The sequence below is a fragment of the Etheostoma spectabile genome, chromosome 3, assembly GCF_008692095.1.
Source record: "Etheostoma spectabile isolate EspeVRDwgs_2016 chromosome 3, UIUC_Espe_1.0, whole genome shotgun sequence".
In the NCBI taxonomy this organism is placed as follows: Eukaryota; Metazoa; Chordata; class Actinopteri; order Perciformes; family Percidae; genus Etheostoma; species Etheostoma spectabile.
In genome coordinates, this window is record NC_045735.1 from 4602157 (window position 1) to 4602694 (window position 538).

General features: G+C 34.4%; 1 protein-coding gene across 1 annotated transcript in view; it reads left to right on the top strand.

The window, feature by feature from the left end:
- The window catches only part of LOC116680833 (alpha-2-macroglobulin-like), a 45934-nt gene that overhangs the window by 22802 nt on the left and 22594 nt on the right, over positions 1-538 (top strand). Inside the window, 3 exon segments of the mRNA XM_032509538.1 lie at positions 108-273; positions 352-436; positions 537-538. The exon segment at positions 537-538 is cut by the window's right edge and continues 128 nt beyond it. Of these exon segments, the coding sequence (XP_032365429.1) occupies positions 108-273; positions 352-436; positions 537-538 (253 nt within the window).

The window sequence follows — 538 nt, forward strand, 5'->3', positions numbered from 1 at the left end:
ATGGCCCAGTTTTATCTGCCATCTTGTAGAAGGAGATAAAGAAACTTGCTCTTCCTGTATTAACAAGTTTCCTATTATCACATGTTCTTCTTTACTTCACTTAACAGGATTCTACCAGCAACAGGATTGGACAGTGGCTGAATGAAACATCCAATAGTAAGATATTGCAGCTTTCTTACCCCTTGAACTCTGAGGCCCGTGAAGGAGCCTACCAAGTTACTGTATCGATTGGGTTGGATAAAATACAACACAGCTTCAAGGTGGAAAAATATGGTAAGTTTTTTTTTTTTTTTATCCATTTCAAATCATGTGTAATGAAGCAAAGTTCTAATAATTATACTTTGTCCCCAGTTTTGCCTAAATTTGACGTAAAATTAAATGCGGCTGATGAAGTAAGCATTAGTCAGGAAGAAATCAAGGCTGAAGTATGTGCAACGTAAGTAAAAGATATTTTGCACGTTACTCTTAAATAATCTACAATAAGTACAGATTAGGGAATGGTTAATTTTCAATGTTTTTTTTCTTTATCTATTTAGGT